Source organism: Convolutriloba macropyga, chromosome 7 (genome assembly GCF_964194025.1).
Source record: "Convolutriloba macropyga chromosome 7, txConMacr16.3, whole genome shotgun sequence".
Classification (NCBI taxonomy): Eukaryota; Metazoa; Xenacoelomorpha; order Acoela; family Convolutidae; genus Convolutriloba; species Convolutriloba macropyga.
Window position 1 is genome coordinate 11,344,813 of NC_134474.1, and position 15,293 is coordinate 11,360,105.

The 15,293-nt window shown below is 36.0% G+C and overlaps 2 protein-coding genes across 4 annotated transcripts in view; both read right to left on the minus strand.

Annotated features, from left to right (window-relative positions):
* The window catches only part of LOC142342601 (dynein beta chain, ciliary-like), a 300,993-nt gene that overhangs the window by 263,616 nt on the left and 22,084 nt on the right, over positions 1-15,293 (minus strand). For all 3 annotated transcript variants that reach the window (XM_075393992.1, XM_075393990.1, XM_075393991.1), the window contains exons 3-4: positions 10,957-11,132; positions 10,007-10,206 (exon numbers count right to left, since the gene is read on the minus strand). In XM_075393992.1, coding sequence (XP_075250107.1) covers positions 10,007-10,206; positions 10,957-11,132 — 376 coding nt within the window. The remainder of the gene's footprint in view (positions 1-10,006; positions 10,207-10,956; positions 11,133-15,293) is intronic.
* On the minus strand, positions 2,869-6,091 carry LOC142342602 (uncharacterized). The gene has a single exon (XM_075393994.1). The coding sequence runs from the start codon at positions 5,909-5,911 to the stop codon at positions 2,993-2,995; it is 2,919 nt and encodes a 972-aa protein (XP_075250109.1). The 5' UTR covers positions 5,912-6,091; the 3' UTR covers positions 2,869-2,992.

Below are 15,293 nucleotides of genomic sequence, written 5' to 3' on the forward strand. Positions count from 1 at the left end.
GAACAACTGCAAAAAAATAAGAAAATTAGTTCCAATTTTTTAACATATTTCTCAACAAAAAATGATTTCTATCCACAAAACTGTAGACAATTGTTATTTAAAATTTTCGCAAGCAGAGGGGTTCTTTTCAATGGCCATTTGAGCCATTAAAACAAAATCGGCAAAAACCGCAAAATAGCCCGCAGATCAGCGAAATACAAGAAAAACCTCAGAATTAGCAAAAAACTCAGATGAATTTCCAGAAACCTTCAAACCACTGCCAAAACCAGCCTAGAATTAAAACATAATCGTAACCAAACCTCTTTATTTAAAAAAATGAGAAAAAAACTGCTTTAAAATGCCGCACGTGAACAAAAAATTTCGCTCGCTTATTTAATTTTTTCACTCCTTAATTTCTCGCTTTCAAGAAAACAGCAAAATGAACAAAAAAACCACTCTCCTTTCGCTCTATTCTTCGTTTTTTTTCAGCAGAAAAATCACGGTTTCATTTTCCGCTTCAAAATTCTCTCCAATAAAATTGATTAAAGAAGACTTGTCCAATACTCCTCTTCGAGTCGTAAACAGACAATACAATTCAAACTCTTACATTGTAAAAAATTACAAATAGTAAAAACATAGCCGGCAGATTGCCGGAAAATAGCCACGATAGACGCTTGTGGCGTTAAATGAATTGAAACAACTATTGAAATAAAATCGACAGATCGACCACCAGTCCTTTAATAGACCACTAGAATTTTTGGGCTAGCTTCGGACTGTCATTTTTATGAGACACAAAAGCTCTATCAGGAGAAAGCCCTGATAGGGCTTTTTAAAACTAGGATCTTTTCCGTTTGTTCCCCCTCAGCTTAGTGGGCGCATACTATTTGCACCCCCCAGATCCACGTGCAGTATTGGGGGGGCACAAACAGAAAAGATCCCAAAATTAAAATTCGAAATCAAAAACTCAAGACTCTAATATTCAAGAATTAGGGCATATGTTTGGCACTACTTAGATGCACACTATTGACCTTTAATAAGTAAAGGTTCACAAAATTTAAAGTTTCATAAGTGAGCTCAGGAGTCATTTTTTTGAGTGAGGTAAGTCATTAAAAAAGTCAATTCCAGGAAGTCACGGAAAGACGAAACAAAAATCTGTCAGATGAAGTAAAAAAAACATAGCAGGACAAGTCCTGAAATACAATTCAAGGAATTGAATAAAAAACTTAGAAGTACTCTACCTGACCAGCAGATCACGTGAACAATGCCAGCGAAAACAAAACCAAAATCATCTCCAAAAAACTGAGAAATTAAAACAATAAAAAAAACTGAACAAAAATATACTCATTGCTGAAACTCTAGAAGCTTTTACCCCTAAGGCAAAATTTGATCTCTTTAATTATACCTATTCCAAAAATATGTTCAAAACCAATTTCTGTTTCTGAAATCGGTCCAGTATTATATCTGCAATAACTGAAAGAAATTCATTGGCCCTTGAAGATCGATTAACTCGAAAATGACCAAAAAATTCAGAAAAAAAAGAAATCAATCGCAAATTTTAATGAAATGTTACGGAAAATCGTAATATTACAATCTTCAGAATAGTTTCTGTGTATCTAGAAGCTATTAGACGCCATCCCGTAACCCAATTCCAAGCCTTCAAAAATTCATGGGCTCAAAGACCGATAGGCAATAATTTTTGGAAAAAATTTCAAATTTCAAAAAAAAGAAATTCTTTCAAATAAAATGTAGAAAACCATTCACTTGCCCCCTAGCAAATTTTTTATAACAAACTATCAAACCTTGGATGAGGTTAGTTGGCTACTGAGGTGAGAAAAACTGACTAAAAGACAAATGTTTTGGAAAAGCTTAAAAAAATTGCAAATTTTATCAAGAAATTTCTAACATTCGTAAGGTTAAATTGTTGAAAAAAAAAACCATTGAAACTAACAACCATGCAGTAACTTTTATCAGACCGTGGAAAAGGTTTTTTGGTACTTGAGAATGGACAAATACGAAAAACTGACAAAAACTTTAGAAAACCTTGAAAAAAATTGCAAATTTTATCAAAATGTGATAAAATTTGAGACATTAAAAAGTTGAAAACCAATCCGTTGTTACTAGAAACTATGCAGTGCCCTATTATCAAACCTCAGAGGAGATTCCTTGGCCCCTGAAGCTGGAAAAACTCAAAAAATGCAAAAATTTTCAAAAAACTTGAAAAAATCGCAAAAATTAGTATCATTTTGCGTGTTTGTGTTTGTAGTACCAAAACATATAGCTCATAAAATAGTCATAAACAGTAAATTTGTCTCGCAAAAGGCCTTCATCAACTTTTAAAAACTTCAACCTAAGACTAATCAAATAAACTAAAAAAATCACAAAAAAAAACATGAAAAATTGCAGCATTTTGAGCCCAAAAACTCCTAAAAACGACCTTTCAACCTTCAATTAAGGCAATCCCAGCAGCTGTACCACTCTAAGCACTTGAGTGACTACTACAGCCCTCTTTGGGCCTATAATGAAACTTAATGCCCGCTGGGCTTTACCTGTTTATCCCGTTTTGAAAGATCAAAGTTATTGAAAAATGTGTGAACACATCTTTAAAAAAAAACACAGCCCCCCAATACAATTCAAATTCTTTGAATTGTAAAAAAAATTAGAAGCACTATAATAGCCGGCTGAGAAGCTGAGGCGGCTATTAATCACAGATTCTGGTTGCTCTAGGATGCTTAAAAGCATTAGGATACTTCAGAAAACCAGCCAGCATTGCATCCTCCATTTTCTTTGAAAACGGTGGTATAATTATGCTTATAGTAATTAAGCAATTCTAAGGAGTTGAACATTTACGTTGATTTTTAGTTCCGATATACAAACTACTCACTTCTCACATTGAAAATTGAAATATCTATTTCTAGAAATTGAAATATCTATTTACTACAGAAAATCAATCTGAGATATCTATCATATACAAATCAAACAAATTCTGTGATTTTATGAATGATTATAGGAAGTTTCAATCGAGTTCTTCATTTCTCTGATCAACATCTTCAGACTGATGCCCGTCATCTAACTTATTTATATCAGCTTCAACAGTAATGGCGCCACTCGCACTCCCAAAAATTTCATCATTTTTCTGTTCCTCGGCAACTTTTGCTGCATTTGGGTATTCATCCGTCGTAGTCGGTTCCTCTGCACCATTTACGCCATCGTTATTAAAGAACTCGTCCAAATGATTAGGAAGATCGTTTTTCGCTTCTTTGACTTCGGTTTCAGAACCCTGCGAGCCGTCGATTCCATCTTCCAGCTTGAAAGAACCCTTCTCTTCAGTTTCAAGAGCTCCGAGTGTCAAACCCTCTTTATTTTCGAAGCTCAAATTCTCTTGTTCTTCAGATTTCTGTGATACTGAGTCGTTCTGACGTAAGTTTAAATCGTTCTGTGGCTTCTCCAATGACAGATCATTCTCTTGCATTCCTTCAGCAACATTCTCGTTTTCTTTTCCTGAAAGCTTGGCTGCATTTTCAGTTTCAAATTCCTTTTGGTCACTTTCATGAATTGATAATGGCTTTTCGTTTTCCGATAGACGACTCTTTTCGGCATCAACATCGGCCAATTCCTGGAATTCTTTAACATCGGTTGCAGTCAGTTCCTGTTCCTTTTGGTTATTTTTGTTAACATTGATAATGTCGTTAGTTTGGGCTGGTTCCTCTTCGCGCTCTCCTTGAACAAAATTTTCAGATTCTATAACTTCGTTAGATTTCGGAAGTCGTACAGAAGCTTCGCTCTCCGGTTGGTTTGCTTCCTTTGGCATCTCATTGACAATTTCATTAGATGATGTTGGTTCCTGATCTTCCGCTTTAGTTTCTGGGTCTTGTGAATGGTCGCTACCATTTTGTTTTGGTTCTACATTATCAACAGCCGGCGTTTGTCTTTCGGGAGACACGCTAATAGCAATGGAAGACCTCTCTTGATTTCCAGGGACCAGTTCAATTTCGCCTTCAGCTGACGATCGTCTGGACGAAGCTGTAGTTGTAGATCCCCCAGATCGTTGGAAACTTGGGTGTCTTTCATCCCGTTCACGACGGCTCATTTTCCCCATTTTCCTTGCCTCTCTATCGTTGTCGTCAACGTCCTGGGAAGTTTCATCGTCGGCCTCGATTTTCTCAGTAAACGGTGTCTCTCGTTCACTCGGATTCGGTAATGGAGACTCGTTTTCATCGTCCCGATCTTGGGCTTTTTGTCCCTCCGCTTGAAGGCTCACTTGAGAGCTAACTGGAGTTTCGTCGGCTTGTGACTTCTGATCTTGTTGCTCCGACACTTTGATGCTCATTGAGTCCTTGACGGAATTAGCAGATGTTCCAGAGCGATCCTCAGATTCGTGTTTCAAGTTCACCGATTTGCTCTTTTCATCATCATCGACTTCAACTTGATTCGCTTCAGGCTCGTTTTCTGCTGTGTCAGTGTCGCTCTCAGATTCACCAACTTCTTCGTTAGCATTCTGGGAACTTTTTGATTTTTGAGACTCCGATTTCTGCAAGATCCGTTCAGCTGCTTTTTGGTCTAGATTTGGTTCAGGAGTTGCGACCGGTGTTTTTGTTTGTTCCTCTTCGCTTTCGGACTCTGAAGTGCTTTCCGTTTGCGAGAAATCGAGTTCGGGTTCCTTTTCATTTACTGGTTCTGCCTGTTGTTTTTCCTTTCCCCTTTCCTTCTGACCCTTCAACTGACCACTTATAATTGAGTTTTGACTTTCAGGAGGAGGGAAGACATGTTCGTCTTCAATTTCAACTTGCTTGTCAACTTCGATGATAGCTGTTGGTTGGATACTTGTGCTTGATGTCCGCTGAGAAATCGTATCGTCCGATTCGTCCAAAACGACTCCCAGAAGTAATGACAGGTGTGTGCAATCACCAGCTCCTTTGGGTAAGGGTTCCTTAAAGTTGCCCTCGAGATCCACTGGTTCCCGGTACTCGCTTTCCGCTTCGGACTCCGACGACTCTTCTTGCTCCTCCAATGTACGTCGTTCGCTTTTCTCCAAGATCTTTTCCACATCTTGGCATAACTTCGGCGCTTTTAAAACCGTTCCTGGATGCAAGGCAAGTCGGAATTTCATGGGAGTTTCTCGTTTCTTGACCTTTGTTTTCTTCTTAGCACCGTCGTCATCATCATCAACATCATCTTGATCAGAGACATCTTTATCATCTGTCTTCTTCTTGTCTTTCGATTCATTGATTGGGGGTAAAATTCGATGCTCCCTTTCCCTGTATCTATATATCCGATCAATTTGTTTATTTTCTGTCTCCCTGAACAAGTTATTGGCCACCTGAACAATTCTATCAGCCTCTGAATACGTCATTTTACGCCTCGGATAATCGACCAATTTTGGTTTGATTTTGCCACTGGTAACTGGAACCTTCAACTCTGGCAGAATTCTCATCTTCCCCTTGGATGTTTTCGATGTTGTCGATCTCGTATCGTTATATGCGCTGCGTTTAGATTGCATCGACTTTACTGATTTCGAATCTTGTGTTTTCTTCGACTTTTTATTGCTTGTGTTGCTTCTCACATCCAATTCTGGGACATCACCGACCTCATTTTCTGATCCTCTTCTTTCTTCTCTTCCTTTTCCTTCAGTTTCAGCTGAGCTCCCCTCATCTCCATCAGCAGGTTCTCCTTTTTTGTCATTTTTGCCGAGTTCTTTCAACAATTTTTCATCTCGTTCACGCTTTGTCATCCGATACTCTCTCAAATATCTCTTTCGTTTTTCGTTTTCAACTTCAGCAACATGTTCTACTAAATATTCATACTGCAGCTCAAGGAAATCTTTTGCAGTTCCTTTGCGAAGTCTGTTTGAACTCACATCAAAGCTCTGTTCCAGTCTCGTGTCGTTGAAATAATTTTCTAACTTTGCCGTAATAAGTTTGGAAACTTTCGGCATTTCTGGTTGAGCTATACTTAATTAGCTAGATCTCAAACATGGCCGCTCAAATATTCAGCAAAGTATAATTTTGTTCAGTTAAAAAACTTTTGGTTGATATTCACGTTTGCACGTGTTCGCTCAAAAATTCATGCAAATGTAAAACACAAGCCAAAAACATTAATTGATTAAAAAGCAGCAGCTCTACTAAAAATTATCGATCTCTGAAACTAAATTAATTTATTGAAGTAACTTTTGTAGCTCATTGGTGAGCTCAGTCAAATATCAAATAAATTCACTATGGACTATCGAGACAGCTTTGTAGCTTATTCTATACAGTCTAGTAAACAGTTGAAACGAAAGTTAATAATCAGTCCAATGAATTTATGGCTCCCTGTAAGTCGGAACAACATGCCATAAGTAACTCTGGAATTATTTGAGCAGATAAGACCTTAGCTAACTTATTCTTCGTGACCTACACAGGCAAAAACAACTAAATTGAGAATGAAACCGCATTTTCAAATGAATTTTTAGCAGCGGCTTTTACAATTTTCAGACCAAGCCCGATGAACTGTAATTATTATAGTTAATTCATCGCCTTTTCAGAGACACCTGTCAGTACATTCTGAAACCTAAACAATGAGAGGAGAGATCGAAGAGAACAAACTTTTTGGAATATAAACAACCGTATTAAAAAAAAAAATAAGTATTGACAGCTTATTTGTTTGGTGGGTGAAATACTATTGTTTGAAATTGGTTTAAAATAAGGGTACAAATCACTTTTAAAAATTGGGCAGTTACTAAAAGTAGTTGTACTTTATTGAACCTTGACATGAAACGGAACATGCACCATTAGAAACCGACTAACCTATTTTTACAGCATAGTCAACAAAAACTTGAAGTAACGCTTCAAAAATTGACCACACATCAATTTTGCAACAGAGTTTGGAAAACAATCATGACTCTTAGTTTTTGCAGAGCTTTTATTACTTTATTCTATTTCTCTAATTTTTTTTTCTCTCATTTAGCGGGAAAAAACAAAAGAGCAGCAATAAAGCAATTTCGTTGCATAGAAAAGAGACAGTGGACAAAATAGCTCAGTGAGCGGAATCTTTGCATCAAATAATTTAGAAAAAATAGATTGAGAGTGCAAACGAGGATAGAAAAAGTTGCCACCAAGCCCAGAATTAGTAATCACAATTGGTTTTTAGTGTGAAAGTACTTTTTTGGCTGATTGCGAAATTCTTCACCTGAAATGTGCTTCTTTGTTTCCTATGAAACACTAACATAGCGCTTTATATACGTATCAAGTCGATCAAAAACGGTAACGCCAAATCATGTTGCCAGAATGTATACACCACAGTTGCAGATAAATGACGTAAAATTTAGGAAACGTTCAATTTCAGGATGGGGGTGATTGATTGATTCCAAGATTGATACAAGATCTCCTCGAAACAGTTTTGGTGAAGAATCGCCTTCTTAGAGACTGGTTTGGCGTAAAGCTCTAAGGGACCTCAATGCCCTCCGAGCGTTACCTGTTTATCCCATCTTCGAGGACGGAAAGTCAGATGTGTCAGACGAAAAATAAGTCAAGAGAATTGCATGAAGAAGACAAGAGGACTAATATAGATGCCACGAACTTCGTTTGAGAGCAATTAATAAACATACCCGGCAGATTGCCGGAAAATAGAGGCGTTGATTTCCATAACAAAGATTGGGATTGAAAGAACAGAAAACTAGTGAAATGATTTTTGTACAATTTTAAAGTGCGAACTATTTTGATGTCATTTTGGAGCTGAACGCACTCCTGTTTCGTAGTGAGACCACACGGGGGCTAGTATCAATTAGTATCTATTAGAGATGGAAACTAAGAATAAAGTTTGAGTAACGGGCATCTAAAATTGGGCTTTATGGGTTTATCCCGTTTCTATTTCTGATTTCGTTTTTTGATACTGACTCTGTGCATTTTGAATTGCTTTGCTGAGCAACTGCTGTCTAAAAACACTTTTAGCAGAATGGGAGAAGAGTAAAACTAGCCTAGAGAAGTCAAAAAGATTTCACGCACAAATGCTGAACAAGCTGTGAACTAAGGTAAAGCGTAAAATTTTTATTCGACGAAGTAAAAAAAAACATAGCAGGACAAGTCCTGACGTACAATTCAAAGAATTTTCATTGACTAAACAATCAACGACTTATAACGGACTATGAGTGAATTGGGAAAATCATTTCTAAAAAAAATCAGATAAAAAAATTTAAAAAAAAACACAAAAAATCGGTGTCAAAATGCCGCATGTGAACAAAACACCACTAGCGAGAAATGAAAATTTGGTTCACACAAAAAACTAGGCCTAGAATGAGCTATCAATGGATTGGGAAAACCATTAAGAAAAAACCCGATCCAAAAAAATCGAGAAAAAACAGTAAAAATCAAAGTGAAATTGCCGCATGTGAACAAAAAACCACTAGCGAGAAAGCGAATTTTTGTTCACACACCGTTTTCTCACTCTACTTTAAAATTAGAGCGAAAAAATTTCACGCCGCAAAACCACTCACTTTTTCGCTCCATTTCCTGTTTTGGCGTGACCAAAATCACTACTCCAATTTGACTTCAAAAATCATGAAAATGTGTGAACAGATCTTAAAAAAAAAGACAGCGCCCCAATACAATTCAAATTCTTTGAATTGTAAAAATTAGGAGCTATAATAACCTGCTGAGAAACTGAGGCGACTATTAATAAATATTGCTACTCAAATTTTTAAATACAGTCGGTATATTGTCCAAAACAACGTAGAAATTTGAAAAGCCATTTAAAAGACAGCCTCTCACTTAAAAGTTTTGTCGGTTAATTTGTGTCGGTTAATGTCGGAATAATTGCTCTCGAACGAACGCGTGAAAACGTCACTTCAGAAGTCAAAGAATGTTCTAGAAGAAAAGCGCAAAATGGTCAAGCAAAAAAAAAATGCATAAAAAAATTGCATATAACACGTTTACAATAATTGATATGAACTTCGTTCAAGAGCAATTAAAAATATAAAGCATCAAAAGCCAAAGTGAGAGAGACAAAAGGCAGAATTATGAACAAAATAGATAAAAAAATAGCCGAGAAATCTACTTTTAACTTTAAACTAATTATCAAGTAAAACTATCAATTACGAAGTTTGAGAAAACGCTTATCCTCGATTCAGTTCAGTCAAAAAGGTTTGTGATTATTAAGTTCCATAAAAAACGTCCCTTATGGGAAAGGTTCGCATAGAAAACGTGGCTTGAGATTTCCTGCTCCACGCCCAAAAGAGCGACCTTAACTTTGCGTAGAAAAGCTAACGAGCGAGCTGATTCAATCAATGAAGCTATTCAAGAAACTCACAAATGACGTCAGGAATGCCCCGCAAAATTGAAGCTATGCTCAAAAATCGTAACACCCGATTAGCGTCAGACATTACTTTAACGACGGGCATGACGAGAGAATGACCTCAAGTTAATATAGTGAGGAACGTGTTGATAATATACAACTATTAGGAGGGCTAGTAGCCGAAGAAGACAATGGAAAAGACTCTGCAACATAACCGACTGACCTTGGACAAATTGCTTTTCTTTTGCCTTCTCAACACTTTGGCATTTGAACCTGGCATTTCGAGCACTGTTTACCTACTTTTGAATTGTTCAGAGAGAAATATGTAGAAAGGGAACAGGAACTAAATAATTGTTAAAAATTTCGTTAGAGCGTCATAAATAATCAAATTCTTTTTAAAAAAGATGTTGTGATTGCCCTCAAGTACATCACAACTTTTTTCTGCCGCTTATTTTTCCCGAGTTATGGTACAATTTATCACCAGCGCGATCTAACACCTCTAATACATTTTTACATCCCTCCCACAAACAGTGAGTCAGAGCTGATGCATAAATCTAAGTAATAAATCGTAGATTATTATTCTCGGTGTGGGAGCTACTATGCCCGGGTGACCAGACAAAAAGTCCCAGAAAAAACGGCCATAAATAACAAAATATGCCCTTCAGTCAGTGATTATTTTGCTATTTGGAGCAAGTTTGTCAATGGGAGTTCCATCCGGACACGTGTGCCGTGATACAACAAGTGTAGCAAACAATGAAGCACAAACCTCAACTCTGTCGAATTGGCCGATTCTATCAGTGTCTCCATGTGAATAGGCAATGAGAGGACAGTCTCTCCCTTCATGAGTCCTCTTATGACGTCAGTGTTGTTCTTAATCTTGTGACAATTGGCTGCCAAGTCATTCAACACTATCTTAGGCCACTCTCCCTGCATGTTCTTGTGGTTCATTAGCAGGTTGTCAAATGTCTAGAGTAAAATAATGGAATCTGTTTCAAGAGGAAAATTCACTTTCATCTGATCTAATTCGGCACTCTAACTTAGCTATAGAACGTCTACCCTCTCCCTCCACTAGGGAGGTTTAACCTCCATTCAACCCCCACTTCAACTTCCATTGTCCATGAAAAGATAGATTTCATTTATCATTTATGAAAACAAAATCTTTTCAACAGGTAGAATGCCTCGTGCCATTTGCTATGTCCACTAAATCCCGAAAAAATAGTGATTGAAAATTCTTTTTAACTGTATCCAATTTAATTAATATTGTGTCTTGTGTTCGCTAAGAAAATCAATACGTTCTGTCTGCAAACAATTTTTGGTGGGTTCTGAGAGCTGTTAACTTTCCGCTGCCCTCGTGAACAAAAACGTCTGTTTTCATAAGGATGTGTGAACAGATCAGCAGATGTTTTTGCATTCACAATGGATTGTTGAACCTAAGGCTTGGTGAGATTATTAATTACAATTAATATGTAATGCATGTAGCAAAATGTCAATTATAAATGATGATATTGCACGAGGGGGCTCACAGGTCGTCTCATTTTTGAAGAGAAACTCGGAGCGAACTCGTTCAGTATTCTATTCACATCATATATTTTCGACAAAATCTGAAAAATGAACCTATATTAAACGCATCTTCAAACAAACTGGAAAAACAACCAATATCTGACGAGAGGCACTGACTTAACACAAAACGTGTCAAAGCGAACAAAAATATCTTACAAATGTAGTAGTGTAGTACATCTGGTTTACATATCCACCATTGTCCAATTCCCCACTGGTAAACATAAGCTCTGGTTTTATACTCTTCGCGTCCCCATCTTCAGAACAAGCCTTGTCATTGTCATCTTTCTCCTTGAACACTGTATCTGCTCGCTTCTTAATGTACAGAAGCTTGCCTAAACAAATTATTAAATATCACTTGCGTCAAAGTTGTAAAAAGACTTGAAAAACTTGTTCCAAACTGTTCTTTACAAAATACAGATAAACAAAATGCTTAGATATTGAAAACCAAAGATGAGAGGAAACATAGCATCCATTGAATAGCATCCACCCGTTTCAATCATCGATGAAAAAGTCAATTGGAATTATTTTTGCCTCTTTGACTGATCGACAATTTTGAAAAAGCCGATCATCCGATTGGCAAACTCAATCACCGACCGGTACAAATCACAGCTGATCTCTTTTGTTTCATATTCAAAGATTCAAAATGAGAGTAGAATAAAGCCAAAACTCCGAGATTGCCCCATAAACGAAATCTGATCAAAGCCGTGTAACGCTATATTCTTACCAAAGTAATATGAAGATTGAAATAACTTAAGAACCATTTGCTCACTTAATTCAGACAACCAGACTGTAATCTGCGAACGCACATAATGTTCCCAACCTTCTCATTCCTAACCTTCGGTCAACTTGTGAGTCAAAAGAGTACAGAACATTTCAGAAAGAGTGGGAACCCCGCAAAAAATGAGAGCAAAATCTAAGCGCAAAATATAAAAGAACGCGGATGAGCGGGGTCGGAACACTGTGGGAACGCAGATTACCAAGCCTCCTTGTCATAATCTACCTCAAAAATTATGAAAATAGCCAAATCCACTTACAAGAGAAGCAACGAATATTCGCCTATTCGTTTTTTGTCAGTCGTTTTCGAGTCACTTAAAAACCTGAAAATCTGAATAATCTAATAAACAAAATAAGAATACTGAAAAACAGCAAAGTGAAAAAGAATTAAATGAACGAAAATCTGCAAAACTTGTATAATAGTTCCAATAGTCTTTGCTTTTTCGTTCATTTAAATTTACAAACTTCGTTTCAAACATTTGTGGCACTTTTATATTTAAGTGTAGACATTATATGATGACAAACTGAATTAAAAAAACCATTTTCGTGATAGAAAATTCTCTCCAAATTAGCCATTTCCCGCCATTTGGCTCAAAAATGTTAAAATTGTTAACAACAAGTTTACTAGTTTTACTGTTAGGGTTAGAGGAGGCTTGCCGATTGGTTTTATCCTAGTCTTTTGGCTCAAATTTCTGCTAAATTTTCCGAATTATGCCGAAAGTAGACCAAACATCTGCTGTCACAATCTTTGAAACCTCTTAAAAAAAACTGGTCTTCTGGAACTAAAATTTTGCAGGTTTTTCGAAAATAATTATACAAAACACAAAAATTATTTTTTATTTATTGAAACATTGCAGTTGCTATTTGATCTAATTTGCAAACATATGAAATAACAAATTGTTTTTCTTGCACTCGCAGCATATCAGCGCGAGCTTGGGACTCATTGTGAATTCTTACAATCAAAAATAACTCGGAATTTATTGGGGCGCTTTCTTTTTCAAAATATTTTTACAATTTTTTTCGTTGATTACTGACAAGAATGATTTCATAACAAGGTCCAATTAATGACAGATCCTATTTACAAAATGAGGCCAAAAAAATACATTATGCCTTCAGAGAAAAGCTCGTAGTTTTGACATGGCTTTGACTGCTTTTTCGTAAATTTTGATTTGTTTGTATCGCTTTCATCTGTCATTGATTTTTCAGCCTCATGAATTCGTCTTATGTAACAAAGATCCCATTGCGTTTTTAAGAGCTATAGGTGAGCCTATAGGTAGCTTTTAGTTGTTATCTAATGCCTCTTATGACTTTGCATATATTTGTTCAAGAGAACCAAAAGGCGCAAAAAACCATTTCGAAGATTTCAGTAAATACCTTATACTTTAAAAGGCTGCGAAACCGTTCTCTCGCAATTTTTGCACATTTTTGTATTTGCCTCAATTTTCGTTCTTTTTGCTGTCATAGAGCATATTATTGACAATCAAAGCCTTAATTGCTTCTATGAAGGTTTAATTGAATTCATTTACTGTTTTCTGAGAAATATAATTGAAAATATATTTTTCAGAAAAAATAATTACCTTTTAAAGAAAATAAAATTGAACTTCCCAATTTTCGTTCCCATTGTCATCAGCATATAACTCAACCTCATTTTTGACAGGGCTCATAACATTCCGGTTGTTCCGAAGAGTGTCTCTGGTTTTGATTAGAGCTTAAAATTGTTTTCAAAGAAATTCGTCAGTTTTCGATACTGTTCAAAATTTGTGGTTCTTTTGTGGTTATTTCCATGAAGAACCTTTCAAAGAAAACCCATTTACAATTAAAAGAGACCAAAGCAAAAAAAAATTCAAACCCTTTTTTCAATTTGAAATGGTTTTGAATGTCCGTTTAAAGGGCTTCAGCAATGTTTTGGATAATTTTTTTTGAAAAATTTTGAGTTCTGTCCTAATTTGTAAGTTTCTTGGTCGTCTTCTGATTCAGTCGCAATAATAACCAGCACAATTGGCTTCCTGAGCATCTGCAAATTGATGTGTTTTCGTTTAAATGGAAGGTGATGGTTTGTTTCGATTTTTAATATTTGCTAAAAAATCAGCGGACTTTTTATATTTGTAACTTTTATCTCATTTCTGTCAATTATGTAATTTGGTCTCAGTATTGACGGGTCCCATCCTCTCCTGTGGAATCAAGGTAGCATCCTTTTTCTCGTCATCCAATCCTTTTAATGTTTTTATCCGCAACAGATGGTTTCTTGGCTTTGGATTGGTACTACGCAGTTTCATAACTATCATTTTTGGGTATTGGCCATAACTGTGTTTCTTTGTTTCCTTGCCAACTTGTTAAACTCCTGTAGTGGCCTTATGTGCGTCGAAAAAATGCACAATTGAAGATATCTAATGTTCATCATGAATGCCGAATTTTTTTAACAGTTGCGACAACGCTTTTGTTTATTATAAATTGATTTTCCGTTTTTTGCCGTTCTTTAGTCGTCTGACATATTATGGATTAGGACAGGTCTTAATTGCTTCCTATGAAGTATAAATTAATTTTCCAAAGGAGCCGAGTTGATACGTATTGGTTTTCATCAATTTGAATTTGGCTCTTATTTATTGACCTGTTACCGATTCTCATTATTGACTTGTCTCATATCTTATCAAATTGAGTAGAGGCTAATTTATTGAAATCAGATTTTATCTGATTTCATATTCATTTTGCTAAACTTTTCATGGCAAGTCTCAACTGTCCTTTAGTCCGGCAACATTTTTTCAATTAGTTGTTTGTTGAACGATGTGAATTTTTGGAAGTTTTCAATCTCTTCCTCATTTGGTAGACAATTAAAAATGTGTATGAGCGGAGTCAAAACATTATGTGAGAACGCAGATTACTAAGCCTCCTTGTAAGTAATCTACCTAAAAAGTTAGGAAATAGCCAAATCCACTTAGAAGAGAAGCAACGAGTATTCGCCTATTCGTCTTTTGTCAGTCGTCTTCGAATCACTTGAAAACCTCAAAATTCGAAAATTCTAATATACAAAATAAAAACAATGAAAAACAACGAAGTGAAAAAAATAAATGACTGAATTTCTGCAAACCTTGAACAATAGTTCCAATAGTATAAGCTTCTTCGTTCATTTAAAAATTTTAATTACAAGACTAAAAAGGTTCTTTTTGGCACTTGGCGGAACTTTTATTTAAGAGACATTAGATGCGGATGACAAACTGAACGAAAAAAAAACAATTTCTTTATAAAAAATCTCTTCAAAATAGAAAATTTCCGCTCAAAGAAACACGCCAAAAACAACAAGAAAATAATTAACTTTTGGTGTAAGAGACCGTTAGTTTAAATTGACAAATTAAGAAATGTTAAATCCTGCATTAAACGAATTCTACTTTCACATCAAGAAGCCAACTACAATAATCAAAACATACCCGGCAGATTGCCGGAAAATAGCCGCCGTTGACTCCAATAAGCATGATTGGGAATGAAAGAATAGATATTGAAAAAAGATTTTTGTACAAAAATATTTTTCAAGTCCGATTTATTTTGATGGCATTTCGTAGTTGAACATACTTCTGTTTCTTAAAGAGAGGCTACAGGGGCTACTATCAATCCTAATAAGCATTAGAGAGAGGTAACTAATACTTATAGGAACGACGTTCAAATAGCGGGCATCTAAAATTGGGCTTTATAGGTTTATCCCGTTTCTATTTCTGACTTCTATTCTT